General features: G+C 37.9%; 2 protein-coding genes across 5 annotated transcripts; both read right to left on the bottom strand.

Annotated features, from left to right (window-relative positions):
• Positions 1-342: 342 nt before the first annotated feature.
• LOC113048105 (sortilin) lies at positions 343-8,927 on the bottom strand. 3 transcript variants are annotated; one of them, XM_026209640.1, is made up of 21 exons: positions 8,303-8,925; positions 7,776-7,838; positions 7,486-7,562; positions 7,066-7,168; positions 6,453-6,620; positions 6,228-6,301; positions 6,061-6,107; positions 5,757-5,893; positions 5,534-5,617; positions 4,886-4,946; positions 4,156-4,311; positions 3,373-3,470; positions 2,815-2,914; positions 2,573-2,744; positions 2,264-2,457; positions 1,689-1,881; positions 1,486-1,602; positions 1,281-1,386; positions 916-1,022; positions 677-794; positions 343-559 (listed from the first exon to the last, which is right to left on the bottom strand). In XM_026209640.1, the coding sequence occupies exons 1-21, from the start codon at positions 8,531-8,533 to the stop codon at positions 545-547; spliced, it is 2,421 nt and encodes an 806-aa protein (XP_026065425.1). In that variant the 5' UTR covers positions 8,534-8,925; the 3' UTR covers positions 343-544. The 3 variants fall into 3 exon arrangements, with proteins under 3 accessions (XP_026065425.1, XP_026065426.1, XP_026065427.1); XM_026209641.1 differs by having other exon boundaries at positions 4,156-4,308; XM_026209642.1 differs by lacking the exons at positions 343-559; positions 677-794; positions 916-1,022 and having other exon boundaries at positions 1,306-1,386; positions 1,480-1,602; positions 8,303-8,927.
• Positions 8,928-11,785: 2,858 nt separating this feature from the next.
• LOC113048103 (centrosomal protein of 83 kDa) lies at positions 11,786-18,094 on the bottom strand. 2 transcript variants are annotated; one of them, XM_026209636.1, is made up of 16 exons: positions 18,038-18,094; positions 17,195-17,400; positions 16,938-17,088; positions 15,861-15,953; positions 15,549-15,680; positions 15,218-15,469; positions 14,869-15,000; positions 14,638-14,752; positions 14,416-14,560; positions 14,176-14,325; positions 13,895-13,970; positions 13,652-13,809; positions 12,939-13,068; positions 12,720-12,823; positions 12,454-12,622; positions 11,786-12,305 (listed from the first exon to the last, which is right to left on the bottom strand). In XM_026209636.1, the coding sequence occupies exons 2-16, from the start codon at positions 17,398-17,400 to the stop codon at positions 12,153-12,155; spliced, it is 2,166 nt and encodes a 721-aa protein (XP_026065421.1). In that variant the 5' UTR covers positions 18,038-18,094; the 3' UTR covers positions 11,786-12,152. The 2 variants fall into 2 exon arrangements, with proteins under 2 accessions (XP_026065421.1, XP_026065420.1); XM_026209635.1 differs by lacking the exon at positions 18,038-18,094 and having other exon boundaries at positions 17,195-18,031.
• Positions 18,095-19,482: the final 1,388 nt, after the last annotated feature.

The raw sequence follows: 19,482 nt of genomic DNA, 5'->3' as shown, positions 1-19,482 counted from the left end.
GTTGAGAACTTTTCTGCCAAATTATGCAGTATGACATTGCCTATATACTGTATAAAGCGCTTTAAAAAAATTCATTTTTTTACTAATTATATACTAAACAATATGTTTATTATGGTGTATTATGGATAACACAATAAAAAAAATAGGATAAGCATAAATAATGCAGATTTTTAAATGCATTTTAATTAATTTACAATTCAAAAACAGTAGATTGGTCTATTTGAAAATACATAGTTTAAGAAATACTGACAGGGGTGGACTGATACAAATCTCAAGGAGGACTGCCGGCAGCAGCCTGAGGGAATGTGAATGATTCCAGTGCACAGAGAGGGTGAAAATAAATTCACTCATAATGATTATCCTGTATAAGACACTTCATAGGACAAAATAAGAACCTGATATCATTTTCCTCGGCTTGAAAAATATAGTTCACCATTATTTCCAAGCGTTTATTGTCCCGTTACAGTGCCTGGGTTTGAGATTCATTTGAAACAATTCACACTTGTCTGCAAATCCGGAGTAGTTTCTAGAGTTTAAATGTTGTTCATTCAATGAGTTCCTAAAGAAGATGTAAAAAAAAAAAAAAATAGTCAGCAAGCCAATGCTAAAATATATAAAAACAGAGGAATTCATTGGATACAGGTGAGGATAATGTTGATTGATTCATCAAACTCACATCATCAGAATCCTCCTGGACGTGGAAACCATTTAGTTTGCCATCGGGCCTGCTGTCATTGCTAACAGACAGATCATCATCTTGGAGTTGCAGAGCAGAGAAGCGATAAGCAGGTGACCTGCAGAGGGCAAAATTTGACCAATAGAGAATCTAACTTCTGCAATGTATATCTTGTGTGAGAGATACTGAATGTGGCTTCAAATGGATGTTGTATCCAACAGAGGCCAGTCAGATCTTACCTTTGCCTACAGTTTATTCTCCTTGAAGTGATTATTAATGCTGCAGTAATAACCAAACCAATGACTCCCACACAAGTACACACCACAATAAGAACCAGCATGCCCAGCTGCCAGTAGAAAGACAATAAATGTATAATGAATCCAGTTCATCAACTCTCTTTCTCTTTATGTATTCTTTTAAAGCTCTGATTCATTTCTGAATGAAATTCAGATTGATATTTAGAAATACACCACTTTTCCTCATATTGGTTAAGCAAACTGGATTTATGTTCTTTGTATTGTAGCATACATGATAAGTAATTTTACTTAATGTTTTTGGCCACTGTATAGTCAATAATTCTTGTCATGAAAAATTGGCCACTCACTGGTCTCACACTGTGCGGTTTTGAGGAGGCTAGTAAAATGTCCTTTCCTTCTCTTCTCGGAGGGCTGAAACCCCCCTCACATTTATCACCAGGAATCTTACGATACCTGTTTAACACAGTGGTATAATTATAACAATTATGTGTATGCGTGTGTGTGTATTTAATATATATATATATGGAAAATAAAGATATATTTCACCATCACCCTGTATTCTGAAGGTCATCTAGCTCCCCATTTAAGCTTATATACTGGGTTCGATTCAAGAAGTCTGGTTGCAGGAGACACTCCGAGGTGTTTTCATGCAGATAGAAACCGTACTCACTGTTGACAGGAGAGATGTTCAGAAAACTCTTCTGTTTGGCCACAAACAGAAGTCCAAACCTCAGTGTGGTGCATTTTTTTCCTACCACATGTAGTCATTTCTAGTGCAAGGACAAGTTTGCTGCTGCCTGCTGACCACATATCCTCTACCATTTCTACACGCTGACAGTTTCTTCAGTCTTCGAAAAGTTTCTTTGTACCCCAAGAGGCATCCATCTGTTTCTGGGTCAGAGTCATAGTCAGAGTGCGCCAACCACTGCACATAGTCCTGTTCATCACCTAGGAACCCAGAGAGATTGTAAAACTGTAGTTTTTACAAGGGAACTTTTACGTTCTTAAAGCAGTGAGGTGAAGCTGATGGGCTGCTTGGTAAGAGAGATCACTTCGATTGGCTATTCAACTAAGTGAACCAGTGCAAGCAAAAAAAAAAGAAAAGGCTGATATGGAGAGCTGTTTCCTCTCATGCAAGTTTAGAATGTATGTGCTAGTTGCCCATTGGCTGTAGTCTTTGTGGTGTGTTCAAGTGCAAATTTTGGTTCAGATGCAGGCATCATAAGGCAACACCACAGTTGGCTTTCGTCGCCACTATGATTTGTGTGATGTAGCATAACACTTATAACAGTATTTAAAATCTGCCCATAATTCTTGAAATGTTTCTTACATTCTCTAGTGAGCAGGTGCTCAAAGTCTATGGTGACAGCCACCCACATGGGCTGATCATCATCATCTGGTCGGTAGCCGAAAATGCTGATATTCATTGACTTAGTGCCCGGCTCGGATGCCAGTCCGGCCAAGAAGATCGGGTGGCTGGTGAAATTAAATATTTTCCAGCACTGTCCTTCATCTGTGGAAAACCTGAATACATTCAGACACACAGTCATATATGACAGTGACTACATATTATACATTTTTTCCTTTTAGAACAAGAACAACTTGTAATACAACTTCAGGGCAAGTGATGGTGTGTTACTTTATTGAGCTGATCTGTCTGTCTCTATGCGCCTCCACAGCCACTATCAGGCCTCCAGAGTCCAGGATGGTGTAGTGGTGAGGTCCTCTCAGAGTCCCCCACCAGGTGTAACCTCCGTCCCCAGACACGTACACATCCGGCCGAACAGCTGAAATGGAGTCACCGACACTACCTGCAGTAACATTTCACATTCAGACAAGTTTGATTGTTAAGTTGTGGGGATTGGTGGTAGGGTCTAGTACCATGAGCGATGACCAGACCAATGGCGGTAGGTTCAGAGAGAGGCAGCATGGGAGTGATTTCAATGAAATGACTGTGCTCTCCATGGATATGCAGGTTACACTAGAACAGAAAACGGATACAATCACACATTTACAGTAACCTTCAAAGTCGTCATGACATGAAAAAAAAGTAACCTCACGTCTCATAATCCAATCAATAACCGACGTATAGAACCAAGTCACTGCCATGATTTTTATTTTTTCCTGACAATCTGTTATACTGTGATATGTTACATAATGACATAGCTACTTTGGTTTTAAGGAAATCAAAATTTGTCTTTTAACTTTGAGGCTAATCTGAATCGATAAATGCTTTTAGCAGTTCATTTAATATTGCCTTGTGTGAAATGTTTGTCCAGTTAGGGCTAATTTAGTTTAATTAGTTCAATATGTTCTTGCCCAACTTCCTGTTTGAACAGGAAATACGTCAACAGAGCGGGGGAAAATGTGCGAGAAAAAAAAAATGCAACTTTTTACAAATGAAATACATTTTCTCATAATGAATTCCTCAACGGTTACCTTTTTTGAGCTGTCTGGACAATTCACATTCTCTGGCTTCTTCAGAAAACTCCATCGTCTACCTCGGTCGAACGAAATGACTGAACGAATGCGTCCATCTGCGGTCCAAAATGAGTTTGACATCTTTTAGTAATGACATAAAAGCATCACCAATACAAGTGAGACTGGAAATGTACCACTTAATGCGATAGTTCACCCGCCAAAAATGAAAATTCTGTCATCAGTTACTCAATCCCATAAGACTTTCATTCATCTTTGAAAGAAAAAACAAATGCCATTTTTGATGAAACCTGAGAGGTTTGTCCCTCTCCACTCCACTTAAATGGTGATGCTTCAAAAAATGTGTAAAAGATATTCATATGAATACATTAGTTTAATCCAAATCAACCAAAGAGACTCAATCGCCTTATATACAGGGGAAGTCGTGGCCTAGTGGTTAGAGAGTTTGACTCTTAACCCAAAGGTTGTGGGTTCGAGTCTCGTGTCAGCAATACCACCGATGTGTCCCAGGGTGCCGCAGCATAAATGGCTGCCCACTGCTCTGGGTGTGTGTGTGCGCGCGCACTTTGGATGGGTTAAATGCAGAGCACGAATTCTGAGTATGGGTCACCGTACTTGGCTGTATGTCACTTTTTGTTTTTTTATGATAACATAAAATATTTAATTTAGTCCTTTTTCACATACATGCATAAAGCACACCAAATACGGTAAACGGAAGCTGAAAGGTAATTTTCAAATCTGGGTGAACTAACCCTTTGGGCACCCTTTAAGACAAGTTCATACCCTCCTCCAGTCTATTGGTGAAATAGACTCCTCTCAAAGATGTCACATTAGTGAAATCGCTCTTCCCCTCGCTGCTGAACAGGTGGCGCTCCAGAGACTTCGAATACAGGATTCCACGGTCATCAGAGGTGTAGATTGTCCCAAAATGTGTGTCTTCTGAAAGCATGCGAGATCACATCACACACAAACACTCGGCTGACACCGCTTTCTCTCAGACGAGATAAGAGATCAGCCATAAGCTTACACAGCAAACCCATCTAACCAGCTTTGTGTGACAAAATGTGAATCGAATATCCGGTGAGAAACAAATCGACATGTTAAAAGCATGATGGGAAATAAGATAACTGTTCACATGAGCCATGGACTGTATGTCATACTGTACATACATGTAAATACAGTGAGGGGTGTATGTGTGTGTAACTTCCCACTATACTGTGACTGTGGAGGCCTGACTGAAAGTCTACACCATCCTCACTCTTATCTCTTTCCAGTGATCGTCACAGCACAAAGACCTCAAGACTCCAAGATGAATAACGTACACACTGACCCAAAAGATTCTAGAATTCTATGATATGTCAACACAAAGTGGAACTCCCTTGACATGTCCAATCCATACACTGTTAAACTGACAGCAAGAGTGGTTGAGCTGTTAAATAATACTGATACTTTTCTTTTACGCCTCGTACAGGACGGAGAAAGATAGAGGAAGCTGAAAAGCGTGAAGCGGCACCTCCAGGGTTGTCCACATGCATGAAGATCATGTCCTCATCGCCGTCCAAAATGGAGTAGAACTGCAAACAGACATCAAAAGTGAGTCAGACAGTTGCACACAGTCATAAAACAATCATAAAAAATAAACACATTTTATTATATGAATAAATGATAAAGTAATAAGTTATTAATATAATCTATTATAATTATTATATGTAATTATATTCAATTAAATGAATAACTAATAAATAAACGTATACACTATTAATAAAGTAACAAATTAATGCAAATCAATTCTTATATTATTTATTATGTTGCTATATTAATTATATTCATATAAAATGTCTCATATGTATTATTATTTTTTTTTCATATTTGTTATTTTCAATACTATTATGATACATTATAAATTTATATATATATATATATATATATATATATATATATATATATATATATATATATATATATATATATATTTATTATTAAGTGTGTTTACACTTACATAAATAATAGTGTTACATGCATTATATCATTATATCAATCATACATTATATCAATTAATACATTAATATATTTGTATTATTATTAATCAATAAATCATGAATAATTATTAATTAATTAGATTTATATATAGATATCTAGGAAAACTTTGTGTTTTTCACACCTGCTCTGTAGTTGCTGAAGGTAGCTGAGCTTTTTGGAAACGGTCACCCTGGTCCGAGGACACATAGATGACACGGGGAGAGGCCTGTAAACACAACATCCCATAACTCAAGCAAGCTTTGATGATTCTTTACAGAAGGGAAAATGAAAAAGGGTGGGCAACATGGTGTGTGTTCATGTGGGAGAACACATGCTTGAGTGTGCACATTGGCTTAGTTCCACACCAGTTTTTCCATGACAGAGGTAAACAGGAAGCCACCGATATATCTGAAGGAGAAGATGTTCTTGGCGATGGTGGTGAAGGTTTTGCCGAAATCCTGTGTCCGTCTTAGAATAAGCTTTCCTCGTCTCGCTGCCTCCACTGGGTCAAACCCATTTAATAGAGATCACTCATTTATCATTCAGTTTATAAGCACGGCCAATTTTCTGTGCTGTACATAACATGTATATCAAAGAACATCAGCTATTTTTGACTAATGATTCCTTCAATGTTATTCAATGATGAAAAACCTAGATGAAATCACGCACCAGTTCCTTTTGGGCTGGAACTGAAGAAAAGAGTGATTCCAGATCCCCTTTAAAAGAAATAAAAAATGGAAAGCATATTTTAGTTACAAAAATGAATAGCTTTTTTCAAATAAGAATATGTTTCTGATTGAAAAACCAATATAGAAAATATTTTTTTAATAGATTACCATGTGAACGTATGAACTCCTTCATGAACTTTAGACCAGCTGTTCCCAAAGTCTTCTGAGAGCCATAGCCCATCCTGAAGAGAGAGAGCATGTCAACAAACTGTCACATATAACATTGCAAGTGTCTTAACTAATTACAAATACAAACAGGCGGTGTAAGACACCTGAATCACCTCGCGAGCTGTTAAGGGGGCTTCAAAGAGTAGGAGGTAGAACCTTACTCACGTCATTGCTGATGGCCACGAGGTATTTCGGTTCTTGGTAGTGGAACTGAATGGCCTGAGCTGGATGGAATGGAAGATGCACTGATCTGAACGTCACACCAGCATCCATCGACGTAAAAATAACTCCTCCTGGGGTCTCGGTGAAAGGCAGGTTGGCTGTTAGAATCACCTATAATGGTGACAAAACGTTACATCCAGTTTACTTATAAAACAATAAAGGACAGACATCAAGAAGAGGAGGAATTACTTTGTTTTTTTTGTGTTTGTTTTTTTCAGATGATGACAAAAGTTAGTTCCAAAGAACTAACACACAGCAGGATATTAGCTTCACACCAACCCCACTTCAGAGGAAGTTATAAAAAGTGTGTGGTTTCATGATTGGTTTTAACACAGAGCGACTGCTGTCATTAGCAATGTCTGTTAAAACCATGAGCTGTCGTGAGAAAATTATAAATGCCACGGCCTGCTGTTTGAACGGAATCTCTGGTGTCACATAGAAAAAATAGATACTACATCTAATATTATTATTAGTTGTCCGAATTAGCTAAGACAAGTTTGACTCGCGAGAGATAAAGCTATGGCTTCAGACTCGATGTTAGCACATGTTACATTACCTGTTGAGAGTTCCCAGGCCCAGCACTTATCCCAAAGTCCTTCTTGATGAATGTATTTTTAATGGCATTGGAGACATCATGAAAAGACTTTCCATAGTCTTCACTATAGAAAGATTCAGCTTATTAGTAAATAAATCCAAACTGGTTGCATCATTTAAGAAACAGCTGGCTAGGCCAATAAACGTTAGTCTACATCCAGGGTGCACTGTCCTGTTCCTGGAGATCTACCTCATGCAGAGTTTATCTCCAACCCTGATCAAACACACCGGAAGCAGCTAGTTTAGATCTTCAGGAGCACCTGACAATTACAGAATTACAGATTACAGAGCTCAAGTCTGCAGGTAGATACTGTAGATCTCCAGGAACAGGATTGGGCAGCTCTGGTCTACATGGTGTTCAGGTAAAAACTGCACCACTGACCTTCTGTAAAGACGTGATGAACCGCCTTCATAAAACGAGTCCGAGGGAGCGCTCAGTGTAGAAAGGACCAGGATTACCTGCGATGGACAGAAAAAAAGCATTCAGACCAGCCCTGCATCATTTCTTTAAATACAATAATATCAAATCTTTACATCAAAACTGACTGATTGTGAATGAAAAACTACAATGTTCATCCAAATTTCCAAGATAATGACCCTAAAACAGAGAACTTAGATGAGATAATGATTAGTGACTGCCAATCTTTAGATGATTTGGTAAGACTGATTTACCCCAGTTCCATCTCCAACCCATGTGAGGGTAAAACTGGATCCTTCATCACCTTGAAACACAGTCTGGAAGAAGACCACAGGACAGGGTTGCACTTATACTGATGGAAGTGGACATTCCTGCTCTGTCTGTCATTTTAAGGGACAGTTCAGACAACAATTTAAATATTTGACTATTACTAGTGTTGTTCCAAACCTCAGACCTATAGCACATTATAATTATTATTATTTTACATTATATAATAGATAAATAAGAATGGTTTCAGATTTCTATTTCAGTGCACTGGACAACTAAACAGCAAAATAAATAAATAAAATTGAAGACTTTTAATATTCCCAACCGTCAGTTGAAATCTCTAATATCTAACTTTTAGTAAATACATAAATATTTTTAGCATGATTATAATCTGTCACCTTAAGTGTTGGATTGGAGTAGGATAAATGCAGGTAAATCGTGTCACCTTTTGAGATTCATCTCAATGTCAAAAGGCTTTAATCGGACCGAGTGAACTTCAGTATGTCGTCCTCACCTCGTGCGTGTGGCTGAGCAGAAGCGCTTGGTCTCTGGGTGACAGTGGAGACTTGCATGCTGTGAAACGCGCTGGTCCAGTCCAGGTGTCCCGTCTGTGTCTCGAGTGTCCGTGTCCGCGTGCAGCCCGAGAGAAAGTCACCGTCCGAGCGTTGCGCTTCCCGTGAGCGAACGCGTCCTGTCCGAGGACAAGTAAGCACACACTACCCAATACGAGCAGTGTCCAGTTCATGTTTGATAGATAGAAAGAAGTGCGTTTCCTAATGCATCGGAAGATGCGCGCGAGGGGAGGAGGAGTGAGCGCCACTGTCCGGATTCAGGCTCACTGCAGAGTCGAGGCAAGTGCGTCAAAGCGATGTGAGCTTTCTAACTCAACAGAAGCCTATAGTTCCGAGTGATGCTGCACAAGTCTTTAATGCCCAAGCAACACTCTGGGACATTATAGATGTGAACAGAGCATTTGGGCATCAGGTGGAGGATTATGAGCATCAACACGTCCGCATTTGAATAGTGTGTGCAAATTATAATTAAGGTTTGTGTACATTTAGGCACGTGCATGCCTTTCATAGTACATGCCAACATAGCAATTCGTAACCATTTTACATTTTGGCACATTCTTATGAATTGGTACGACTTCATTAGGTTAGGAGGCAGGGGCGATTCTAGGATTTTTTCAACTGGGGGGCACAAGAGGGGCCACGATTAATACAGAGGGGCCAATCTTGTGTTGTTTGAACTGTATATCCAAATCATTTCAAGAGTTCAGTAACCTTTAAAATCAGTAATAAACAGTGATACCCTATTATATTTTAATAGCAGTTATTCACTGCTCTAAAAAAAAAAAAATCAAATACAATTTGTATTAACTTTTCACTTTACAAAAGTGAAAGAAAAACTGTAATAAATAAAAGAATACAATGTATGAATAGTGTGCAACTCACAAATAATAATAATCAGAATAACATTAATAATTCATAGAAATAAATACACAATTAATTAATTAATATAACTACTATAAATTTTATATAATTTCATAATATGTTTTTGTTTATTATCCACGTCCCATTCAATTTGCATAGCAGCAGTTGCAGTAAATTTGCATTGACGAATAAACAAAATCTACTTATGTCAAGGCTAATTAATCTTGAGCATATTGATTTAAAAATATCATATATCCATACTTTGTTAGAAAGCTACTTGTTCAAAAAGGTAGCTTTAGTTTAACATGTAAAATATGTGGATCCTATAAAACAGCAATCGCGGAGCACCATGGTGATTTAGAACGCCAACTGAATTTATTAGGAATCTACAGACGCAAATAGACTAAAGGTGTAGAAAAATAAAGACCTATATGTGTATTTTGGACTTTTTTTTCACCACAAGTCTGAAAGAAGATATGTTACTGAAGACAAACAGGCCCAAATCTCAAAATTGACCAGTAAAAAAAACGATGTTTTTGCATGTGTCCAGAGGTGGGTAGAGTACCCAAAAACTTTACTCAAGTAAAAGTAAAAGTAATTCTAGAAATATTTACTCAAGTAAAAGTAAAAGTACTAGTCTTGAATAGTTACTTGAGTAAGAGTAAAAGAGTATCGGATAAAAAATCTACTCAAGTAGTTAGTTACTTTGGGTCATATATACGGAGCCTATTTTTATTTAGATATATAGATAAATGTATGTAATGTATGTGTGCGTGTGTAAATGTATATATTTCATCAGCCTTTACTGCAATTTATTATAAAACCCTGTCTGTTTACTTAAGTAACAGATATAGGTTTCATGCCATAACATATTTTTAATACGACTGACTTTATATTAAATGTGAATTTAACATTGAAAGTTAATGTGATATAAATATTGCTACTAATCTTTCATTGTTCAGAAAGAGAGCAAATAACATTAACATTATTAAAGATCATTTTCACTGACAGTCTAGATTTCAATCACTCTCAGAAACTCCCATTAAAATCACTGAAACTGTTAACACTGTGAAATCAATATCTTAATTATAGATTCGTACACACATCTGCACTTTGTTGTTTCTGACGAGAGAATTCGCCAGAAAGAGGTAAGTTATTCAGTCAGCGAGCGAGTGAAGGAAGCACCGGCATTTCAGCGATGACTCATCGGAACACCTCTGATTGGCCAATGCATTCAAACGAACCGTGTGTGATTGGTTATAATGCGCAACGCTGTAAAACGCATCTATCTCTGGCTCAGCGCCAGCAAGAGATCACAGATCTGAATTTAGCAGCTGATGATATGACTTGCTGAACGTACTCGCACCGGTGTGATTGAATTAAAATTAATACAATCTTAATCGGCTATTTTTTGTCTTTTGGAAGCTGCATTCAACTTGACTCCCCTCTGTTATAAGCCACACACGTACAACAAACTACTGTCATAGTGGTATCGTGTACTGTAATCGAATGTAGCCCAAGTTATTACCTGTTAAACAGTAGACAGCACACGCGGTGTTCATCTAATAAGGATCTCCATCGCAAGCAAATAATAGCCTTTGCAGATTTGCTTTCAATTCAGTGCAGTTCCATAGTCCCGTTTTCAACGCTGTTGATGCTAAACGTTACAACTCTGAGTGAACCGCTTCAGACGCTCAGTGCGTGAGGCAGGGAACTGAACGAATCATTCAAACTGATTCATGAACCAATTCACTCGTTTGCCAATTGGTTTGATCAAGCCTTTGAACAGAATTGACTCAAAAGAATGAATCATTGGCGAATGGGCATCGCTCATTGCCCAGAGAAAAGTAGACGGCGCGTTTGGAATAAACTGAAGCATTTATAACATTTATTGCATTAAGATAAAGTAACGAGAGGGGCGTCGCTCACAGTAACGAAGTAAAAGTACAGATGAGTTATTTACTAAACTGAAAGATTATAATTTGAATTTGTGAGTGACAGACAAGTAGAAATGTGGGGGCACACTGGGGGGCCAATCAGTTTTCAGGAGGGGCCAGTGCCCCCATGGCCCCTCCCCTGGCTACGCCACTGTTAGGAGGACCTCATGCGTACGTAAACTACGTTTTTACACGAGTCAAATCGTATGCATCCGCCAAAACGTGAAACACTTACGCTTTCTTATTAGATCAGGTTGTGGACCCTATGCTATCTGGATGGGATGCTCAGTAGGGTTTGAGACACAATCATAGACTTGACATCAAATTTTTACTTTATAAATAAATGTATCTTTGTATTGTTTTTTTTAGGTTTTTTTTTTTACTAATTTTTCTTTTTCTTTTGGCAGACAGTTCGTTGAGTTGTTGCGTAATTAATTTAATTATTTGGTCACAAGTAAACAATAACAAAACGAAAAGATAATGATAAAATAAAATAATAATGATATCATGGGGTTGGAGTGAGTTCATTAAATTAAATCATTATTTTTTTTTTTTTTTATCATAATACCCGTTACACATGCACTGTCAGCTCTTCTGAAAGCTATTGTGATAAATAAATCTCAAGATCACAAAATACAAACAGTTTAATGAATTTGTTTCATTCTCTTTTTTTCCAAAAGATGAAAAGGTGGTGTCTCCTATTATAGATGCCCACTTGGAGTCATATAAATATGGCTTCTCAGGTTTGAAACAAGTTACAGATCATTTTTAATATGTACAACAATATTTATGAAAGCTTTAGAAGCCCCTCCCTCCCAGTTAAAACATTATTGTCCCACCAGACAATTAATAAATAATGCAACAGGTTTTTCTTGAAACATCTGGGACCTTTCTGTTGCAAAGCATTGTGTCTTGTTTCAAATAAAACCACTTGCGAAATGTCACAGTATGTTCAGTTTTTGGCACATGGTGAGTTTAAACACACAGATAGTGGTCAAGAAAGCACGTCCCGTGGGCTTGAGAGTCTCTCTCGGTCTCTGTCTCTGTCCAGAGGAGCAGCCAGCTCTTCCAGCTGCTGTTGCTGACTGTTTTCCAACTCTTCCAAGCGTCTCCGGAGCACAGACAACTCCCTCTGGTGCTGATCCTCCTGAAAGACGAAATGCAGGAACAGATGAGTGGGATGAAGAAGGGGAAAAGAGAGAGGGGAGGATGGGAAAGCAGCAGATTTGTATCATGGGTTTTGTTATGGCTAACAAAAGAATATTCTAGATTGTGGACGGGATGTTTGCAGACACCTGTATATTCGAGAAGATGGATTCTGCTGGGATGAGGAGGGATTGGGCCAGAAGGGTGGAGGAGGTCATCTGGTTCCCCAGCAACAGACGACGAAACTCATTGTGTCTCCTCTGCAGCTCCTTCAAACGCTTGCTGAGCTGAGCATGTTCTTCAGAGTATGAGGATTTCCTGAAAATATAATATAATAAACACATACATATATACATACAATATTATCTATAGCAAAAGGCCCCTGATGATGTTATAAACTGAAGACAAAAAGTACTTTCTAGCCATGCTTGCTTCAATTTCAAGTTCTTCTATCTTGGCTTCCAGCAGCTGAATCTTGTCTTGAAGTTTGTTTTCTTTCAGTTCTGTCATGGTTTTTCTCTGGATAAGAAAATAGACCAATAATGGACCTTTATAATAACAATAGTTGTGACAATAAGTACAAAGAAATATAAATGTAACTTCCAAAAAGAAGTTTGTAGAATTTAGACACTACCTTTTTCTGAGCAAAAGCTGCCCTCTGCAGGCGCTCTTTGGCCTGGCTGTATTTCTCTCGAAGTTCTGCTTCTCTTTCCTGCAGTTTGTGTTTCTCCTCCAACCATTCCACCCGCCTTTCCTCCACCAACCTGTGACAATAAAACATTGACGTTTCACTTAATCAACTTAACTGAACAATACACTGTTCAATATATTGTTATCATTTTTAAGCTATTTTCATGGAAAGAACAAGAGTAAAAATCACATTAACTATTTAATAATAATAAAAAACATAAAAAATAGAACAATTAATAATAATTGTAATAAAGATAGGGATATACAAACAGGATAATTTACATACATACAGAAAAAAATCTATATTGGGTTTGGAAACATTCAAGAAGTTGACCTGTTGTAATATGGTTTAATGTTTTCCAGATTTTTAATATAGCTGTCAGGACGGAAAAAACAAACAAACAAACAAAAAAAAGAGATCTAATGTACCATTATCAAAAATCACCCATATTTGTAATAGCAAGGAAACATTTCTGTCAAGCACTTGTATAGAAGCTGAATCTCTCTTTGAAAAAAACAATACGTCTTACCAATCAGCTCTACCGCAAGCTTCTAACCTGAAGAAATGCTAAATGGTTGTTTTTGCAGCATTCTCTGAAATATTTTTTGTTTCTCATTTGACAGTGACACTGGTGTGCAGATTACAATAAGGCGTACCTCTCGGCTTCCTGTTGGGTCCGTTCTATTTGTGTGCGAGTGCTCCGTAGCTCCTCTCTCACTCGCTCCAGACTTTCTCTCAGTCTGCTATTGGTGTCCAGCAGCTCGCTCTCCGAGTGAGACAGGGTTCCTATCTGTAGATTCAGCTCAGCGTTTTGCTGATAAACACAATTTACAAAACAGATTACGTCTTGACCTCCATCTCTATATTCACAGTAATTTCACTTATTTTCCAGCGCTTACTCGTCTCAGGTCCGCGTTTTCTGCTCTTAAGTTTTCTAGCTCTTCCAGCTGTTGGCTCTGCTGCTGAACCTTGACTCTGTATCACAAGCATTCAGACAGGAAATCAAACAGGGATTCAAGATCATACCATCTTACTGCAACACAGCTACTGAGTATTAAGCAATTTCTTCTCACTTAGTTGAAGTCAATGTGAAATCAATATTAATGTGAACAATTCATCCATGTATGTTTTTATATAAAAAAATGTATGTGGATGTTAAACTGAATCAAATGACCCTTGCCTCAGATTTTGCAGTTCCCTGCGAACAGACTCTTCCCCCAACTGTGCAGCACGGACACGCTCTTCCCACTCCTCTTTCTGAGAGCTCCCTGCTGCCTCCTGAAGAGCTCTCTGCTGTTCAAGCTCAGATAAACGATTCTCCAGCTCCAGCCTGATGACAATGAAATTAATTTACTTGAATGTAGAAAATCCTATGAAGCTTTGAATCCGTTCCTCGTCTGATATTACCAACAGTGCTTACTTTTCTTCCTGAAGAGCAGCCATCTTGTGTATCTCCTCCTCTCTTGCCGCCTGAACCTTTCGCACCATCTCACGCTCTTTTTCAGATATCAACTCTTTATTTCTCTCCAGCACTGACTTCATGACCTCAATATCTGACTGTAGACCTAAGAGAGAGAGAGACTTATTATTGTAAAATAGGTTCCAAGAAAGTTAATGAAAGAAAGGAAAGATGTTTGTTTACCCTCTACTTGGCACTGCAGTGTATCGCGGTCTTTTTCTAGGTCTCCTTTGGCTCTGACACACTCTAGTTTTAAGTTACTCAACTCCAGCTTATGTGTGTGCTTCATCTCTTCAATCTGGCCAAGAAAGCACACACAATTGATGGGATATATTAATATAGATATGAAGCATGGGGAAAAGAATGTGGTGAAAGAATCTGACTGGTCAAGTCACTCAGGCTGTATTCGTGCACCTGACTGTTGAGCGAGTTGATCTCCCGTTCGGCTTTGTGCAGTTTGCCTGTGAGGAGTGTGTTTTGTTCCTGAGATAGTCGGAGTTCACTTTCTGTCCGGTCCAACTGCATATGAATAGACTGCTTCTCTGCCTAAACACCAACAGAGGGGGACAGAAAATGGTCTTCAAATGCCTTAATATATATATATATATATATATATTTTTTTTTTTTTTTTTTTTTTGCATTCAGCCTAACAATATATTTATATATAAAATAATTTTTTTTACACTGAACCTGCCTCACAAACTTCCTCATCAAATCTTATCTGTTATCAAAAATCTACAACTCTTCAGTTTAATCCGCTCACCTCCAGGGCTTTTACTGCAGCCTGGGATTCAGCCAGCTGTCGGATCTGGATCCGCTGCACATTTTCAGCCTGTGCACCTGAGTTATTCCTCTCTGCCCTGAGTTCAGTGACCTCTGCCTCCAGGCCTTTGAGCCGCTGGTGGAGCTGAGCTTTCTCCCTCAGCAGGGCTTCGACCCGTTTCCCGTCCCGTGCCGGGTCTCCGCTCTGCAGCTGAGCAGCCAGATCCTCCTTATCACGCTCAAGTCTGGCCACCTGCACCATCACATATATAACACTGCTTCATAAACAGACACTGCTGGGTCAGAATCTAATTAAGAATGATAAAACATACATCAGCTTCATGGCGTATCCGCCTCTCCTCCAGGACTCGGCCGTGCTCCTCTTTCTGGTGATCAAACTCTGACTTGAGGAAAGTGAGGTCATAACGGAGCTTATTATACTCAGACCTGTAATTCTCTGCTTCCTGTTACAGAGAGAAGTAAAGAAGGACATTTCAAGACTACTTTGTAGATACTGTGTTTTTTTTATAACGTGTAGAAAAGACAAAGCAATCATCTGTAATGGACAGGATTGTGGCTGTAGCATGTACTTAGGTGGTTGTCATAAGAACAGGAGTTAATCGTTGTGGAGGGGCATCTTTTACCTCCTGGAGTTTGTTGAAGCGTTCTCTGACGGGAGTCTCCATCTCCTGCTGCACCTGTGCTTTCAAGAGCTCCAGTCGCTGAGGGGTCAGCACCTTAAACACACGATCAACACAACACAACATGTCTACTTCAAGCATACTTATGTTTACGTATCTCTGGAGCTCCAAGATATATTCATATCTGTGTTGTTACTGTTAACTAAAACTATATATATATATATATATATATATATATATATATATATATATATATATATATATATATATATATATATATATATATATATATATATAAAAATAAAATGGTTATTGAAATGAACTGAAATTATTATTGTTTTATTTTTATATATTTTCATGGCAACTAACTGAATTAAAGTGGAAGGTGGAAGTACTAAAAGGAATAAAACTGAAATAAAATACAGCTACAAAGAAATAATTTAATAATAATAAAAATGACAAAACTCAAATTTAAATAGAAAACTAAACTAAACCCTAACTAAAATGCTGTAATAGTACATGTATAAATACTAAAATGAAACTGGTTTATGTATTTCTTACAAAAAAAAAGCTTCATATGCATCTATAAAAATCCTTTCCATTTTGTCTGCGAGTATACTTTTATTTTATTTTTGTAATTTCTACAAAATATTTAGAGAAAAGTATCGCGACCTAGTGAGAATATTACATATAAGATATGTAAGATATGTTTTTTTTAATATGTTAAATATTTTTCCTATTCCCCATATTTACATTTGCATTATTTCACAATTTAAATAGACGTTTCGCTATTATTCTAAAACGTGGAATACAAAGAATGAGTAGATGTGCCCAAACATTTTACTTGTATTTTAATAATTATTTATCAATGTGCAAAAGTATTCAGAATTTTCATAAAACTTTAAATATTGTCATATAGATTCAAATCAAAATATATGAACGACTAGGATTATTAATTAGTAGCAACTAGTATGTAAGACTACAGTTTTATATAGTACTTTTGAATGCCATAATGAAATGTAGTCCACGTGCTCCCAGTAAATGTAAAAAGTCTAAAGAGTAGTGTACAGTAATGTGTACCTGCAGTCTGAGCTCCTCCAGTTCACGTGTTTTATCCAGCAGTTCTCCTCTGAGCTCGGCCAGCAGCAGCTGCTGTTTCTCCTGAGCGACCTGGCGATCACTGAGCAGGCGTTTCAGTTCAGTCTGCGCCCGGGTGTATTCATCCTGCAGTCTACACACACACACACACACACACACACACACATCTGAAGTTAAACAGGATATCTTACAGTATATAGATATGCAGTATTCATTCACAGCACAGCACAGTTCCTCACCTGGTGTGCTCCACTTTCAAGGTCTGATAGTTGGTCTTGTGGTTCTCGCAGCGCATTCTCTCGTCAATAAGCATTTTTTGGAGCTCCATATCGGAGCTGGTGAGTCCCATAGAGCCGCTCAGGAGGACTGGGGCTTTCCCACCTCCTCTTGCAGGCTCCAGGTTTGGGAAAAGGGCAGATGACTGCCCTAACGCTGGAGGGTTCATCTGGTCCATAGCAGAAAAAAAAATAGAGTGAGGGGAACAAAAGCAAAGGATTTTATACCTCTCCCAGAAACCACAAAGACCTCAATCAACACAAATGACTCCACTTCAGCCAACCAAAGTCAAGAGATGCAGTCATATCTCATCAGGAACGACTATTTAAAATCACTTGTAAGCGCCTAGTTAGCACGAACAAAGCATCTAATCACTGCATGTGCTGCACAAGAGTCCTTGTGTGCTCCTCTGCTCTCGAGTGATTAGAAGTGAAGCTCAGGCTGGTCTCTAGTGATTCCCTCTGTGTTGTAGAAACAGAGGCACTCCAGCATAAACATATAACGGCTTCCCATGTTGTCCGAGCAACTGAGCCACTCGGGAAACTAACCCAGTGCATTTAAAACAGCCCTAGATCAAGCATTTCGTGTTGTGTTTAAACTTCGTTAAGGTTTTAACTGCTGCTATACTGAAATGTCACGCATACAGTTCTTGGTAAACAGTGCACATACTGCAGTTATTTCATAAATAAACACCTCTGCTATGAGAAAAAGTAACGTTACTGCATGCGTTCAAGACCGTACAAAATACAATAATACATTTGTGCATTAGGGTACAAAGTAAACGATTTGAAAAGCTGTAAAGTTACCGGATCCAACCAACACTGACAGCGACGCTGTTACGTCTTGAATGATGGCGGCCTAAGTCGCCTTTCAAAATAAAAGTCCATTATTTTGAAACGTTCCCTTACATAAAGTTACCAAAATATTAATATCAACATAATTATTTTGTATAAGAATTGCATTTCTTTCATATATACATATATATATATATATATATATATATATATAAATGTAATATTTTATCATGCCTAACAAGTTGTGGTCGAAATGAAGGAAAGAAAGGCATATGAGTACTTCTCAGATTCAGAAGCTAGATTGTTAACTGTCTTTATTGAATGAACTGGCAATGAACAGAAAATAACTCGGGCTGGCAGGTGGGCCGCCAATTACTATTAAAAGAAACAATAATATTGTTCATATATGTAAAAATGTCTAAGTCATAACATAATAACATCATAATATATATAACATCTGTTGTTCTGTAGCATATACAGCAAACATAAATAAGATAATTTTTTATTTAATTATATATTATATATATATTATGATGTTATTATGTTATGACTTAGACATTTGTGCATATATGAACAATATTATTGTTTCTTTTAATAGTAATTGGCGGCCCACCTGCAATACCATCGCGGCCCACAAACGTCGCAATATCTGTTCATTTTGCAACAACGTTTTTATGTCAGCAGAGGGCGGGAACTGACAGTATCTGAATTTTGTCCTTCAATGCAATATTTTCTATCAAATTGTGTTCTTTACTGTCACATGGCATCCAGACAGATGCTTTCATTCATACAAACAATTCCGTGGTATTTCGTAGGTAAGTGTTGGACCTGTAACGGATAATATTATCTGCAGGACACAATAACCACATTTAAAAACAGAGTTTATGCACCCTTGGTTGTGTTCGGGGTTTTGTTTTCGTTTCTTATTTGAGCTTGCATGGGCAGTTTCGTTGCTTCTCCTATAAAAATACGATGTGTTGAGATTGGCGTGAGTGTTTTTATTTTGGCACTGCAGTCCCTGAACCCCTTGACATCTTTGGGCATCAACCAGCCCTCATGCTGAGCTTAAAGTTATTTATAGTTTTTGGTTAGTATTTTATCTTTAAAAGGACAAGGGAATAAACCCCTCCTGAAATAGACACTGCTTTTCCCACAGTTTATGCTATGTGTGAGTGAAGAGAAAGAAAGCGTCTTCTTTTTCAACCTGACCATTTATTCAGGAGCTCAGAGAAGTATACTAAGTGCTTGTGATGCTGCCTGTTTAGACAAAAGGTACATTAATGCTTTTTGTATTTTCTTATTTCATAGCATAAATATTATCAAATGTAAAGGTGCTGCATTTTTTTGGAATACCAAACAAGAAATGTTTCTATAATCTGGCAGATAGCTTTGAAATAACACATGTGTGCCAGCAGTAGTCCATCACACTAGCTTGCCACTCTCTTTAGCCAATCAGA

The sequence above is a fragment of the Carassius auratus genome, chromosome 29 (genome assembly GCF_003368295.1).
Source record: "Carassius auratus strain Wakin chromosome 29, ASM336829v1, whole genome shotgun sequence".
Taxonomy (NCBI): Eukaryota; Metazoa; Chordata; class Actinopteri; order Cypriniformes; family Cyprinidae; genus Carassius; species Carassius auratus.
Note: the sequence above shows the minus strand (reverse complement) of the source record. Positions and strands in the feature narration are given on the sequence as shown.